Here is a 3,016-nt window from a genome sequence, read left to right on the forward strand (position 1 = left end):
ACGTGTAGATGAGGCGCTTAGGGACATGGTTTAGTGGGCATGGTGGTGTTGGGTTGATGGTTGGACTCGATGATCTTAGAGGTCTTTTCCAACCTTAATGATTCTATGATTCTATGATTCTAATGTATTGATATATAGAACAATATAAGTAGTACCACTTTTGCAGGTCAATAAAACATGGAAGCCTTATAATTACTCAAATCTAATGTTCCACCTAGAGGGTAGAACTAAACAGGAAGCATTTTGTAAATTATATTACTGGTTAGAGAAGTGTACCAGAATTTATGGAGAAAATTCGTCAGTGGTTTTAGATACCAGGACTGGCTAACAAGAATCTTGGTTTAGCTAACCTTCAATCATGTGAAAAGTCCCCTGTGCTCTGTAGGACTGTGTAGTGTATAATGTTTCCTTGAATTGGAATGTTAAAATTACCATACTTCAAGTGAGTAACAGTAGCATCATGTGTCTCTCAATATTCTATTTCGAGGCTTCCAAAGAAAATGGCTTTGATGTATAAAAATTAATATGATGATTTAAAGATACTTATTCATGTTTTTTTCCTCCATTACTCTCTAAAAAATGTAAGATAAATTAATACAAATATGATTTTAATGTACTTCTGGATTTTTTTTTTTTATTATTCAGGATGAATCGATGAGACTCATATCAGAAGGTTGCAGAGCTCTTCTCTATTTAAATCTGTCATATACAGATATTACTAATGGAACACTACGACTATTGTCAAGGTAAGATTAAACAGAAATACAAAAGTGTGTTTGTTTTAATCTTGCAGGAAACTTGGAGACATATGTAGTAGAAATACTGTTTTTGAATGATCTACAGGATTCTGTCTGCTATACAAAATGAAAAAAATGCCCTATACATTTGACTTAGTTAGCAGTTCTTTTCTCTGATTCACTTTTTAGTATAATTAAAAATATACGCTACATTACCCTATATATTTCACAGAGTTTTACAGAAATTTTTAAAAGAACATGCTAACCAAAAATTTCTTGGGCATGTCCAGTTACATGTGATGATCCAAGAAGTTTGCAAGTTAGATACGTTCTTAAAAATTTATTTTTGCAAGAGAGGATTGTGGATAGGTGTATTGTGTGAGCCAAGTCCTTGTGTGACAATTGCAAAAGAAAGAGTTATTCCAAACTCTTATTTCGGAATATCAGTGAGCTGAAGGCAGAGAATTTACATTTCTACAGAGGTCTGCCATTCCTGTTTTAGATGTATCCCTCCATGAGACTCACAGTCTGCCTGGTAGGTAGAATCGCTGCATTAAAAGCTGCCATAAAGGAAAAGAGGCATGCTGGTCCAAGATAGCAGCCATCACAAAGATGTATATAGATTTGAAGATAGCTGTACATTGGTTCTCTTTCCCATGAGGAAAACTAATGTCTTCTTTTCAACAGCAGCCCCACAAAGTGCAGAAACATGTTTTTCTTTGGCATTTGCATAATACACTTTGACTTCTGTGTTTCTTAGTCTATAATGCCATATCTTCATATTACTAGCATTTGTTTTGGCAAAGTTTTCCATTTAGTGTCTCCAATCTTACCACTCATCTCTTCATCAGTATTATTCTTATCATAATCTGTTTTCTCCATGTTGGCTGATATTTTGTCTTTTTAAATTTCCATATATTTATGTTGACATTTGGAACAGTTGTTCTATAGGTAATCTCAGCATATGTTATTCTGGTTACTTGAGCATACTGTTGCCACCAAAAGTCAGAATCATTCACTTCTTTTGATGTGTAAATAGCACTTACCCAAGAAAGAATTCTCCAAAGTAGGTGAACCTTTCAATGCAATAAAATGTTTAAAACAAAAAGAAAAATTCTCCACTGACAAAATATATTTTGCAGTTAACTTGTACCTCATTAATAAGAAGTTTTCCCAGTCACACATGATGCTTCTGATTTAAAACCATAAGATACCACTGTCTTTATTGACAATTTTTGGACAAAAAGCAAAGCTCATTGTTTCTGAGATTACGGGGATGTAGAAAAAGTTGCTGTCCTGTGAAGATTTTGATGGTAGACAAATTTCATAAACATTTCACATGCAATCTCAAATGCATTAGCTCACCACAGGTAACTAATAAAAAGTCCTTAGAGGTGGCAGTGTTGCATTTCATAATACTGCACATGAAGTTTGCTATTGTATAGCAGATGTCTGTTATTGGAACAAGGAACAAGTGAAGTGTAGGCTGAATGTGCTCAAAGCTGTCTGGTCATTTTTGATTCTCTCCTACTGTTGCATACAAGCTTTTTAACCTCTGTATTACACAACACAGATCATCAGCTACAATTTCCCTCTGAAAAGTTCTGTTGCATATGGTAGACATGAATATTGTCTATCAGGAATAAATGTCAGAAGGTGATTTTTTTCAGATTGCTTTAAAACAATGATCCTGGGATTGCTGATGCCAAAATTAATTGAAAAACCAGTATGACAGAATTCCTGCAGAATTTAGCTGTAACACAAAAGAAGGATTTTTAGTAGTCTGTTTGCTCAAGCTTAAGTTTAAGAAAGCTGTCACTTTAAAAATGGCGGAAGGCAGCATATGTTAAAATTCTCAGATCCGAGAAAAATGGGCCATATGACCTGTAAAGAAAATCAGTGTCTCTTTAAGAGTATTGGAAGGTTCTGATCACAGTGTCCTGGTTTCGGCAGGGATAGAGTTAATTTCCTTCCTAGTAGCTGGTACAGTGCTGTGTTTTGGATTTAGGAGGAGAACAATGTTGATAACACACCGATGTTTTAGTTGTTGCTGAGCAGTGCTTACACTAGTCAAGGACTTTTCAGCTTCCCATGCCCTACCAACCGAGAAGGCTGGAGGTGCACAAGAAGCTGGGAGGGGGCACAGCCAGGACAGCTGACCCAAACTGGCCAAAGGGACATTCCATACCATGTGCCGTCATGCTCAGTACATAAACTGGGGAAAGCTGGCCGGGGGGGCCGCTGCTCGGGGACTGGCTGGGCATCGGTGGGTGGGTGGG

General features: G+C 36.6%; 1 protein-coding gene across 1 annotated transcript in view; it reads left to right on the forward strand.

Moving 5' to 3' along the window:
- The window catches only part of FBXL13 (F-box and leucine-rich repeat protein 13), a 104,397-nt gene that overhangs the window by 53,184 nt on the left and 48,197 nt on the right, over nucleotides 1-3,016 (forward strand). The window contains exon 12 of the mRNA XM_009328379.1: nucleotides 646-746. Coding sequence (XP_009326654.1) covers nucleotides 646-746 — 101 coding nt within the window. The remainder of the gene's footprint in view (nucleotides 1-645; nucleotides 747-3,016) is intronic.

Source organism: Pygoscelis adeliae, unplaced genomic scaffold (genome assembly GCF_000699105.1).
Source record: "Pygoscelis adeliae isolate BGI_AS28 unplaced genomic scaffold, ASM69910v1 Scaffold267, whole genome shotgun sequence".
Classification (NCBI taxonomy): domain Eukaryota; kingdom Metazoa; phylum Chordata; class Aves; order Sphenisciformes; family Spheniscidae; genus Pygoscelis; species Pygoscelis adeliae.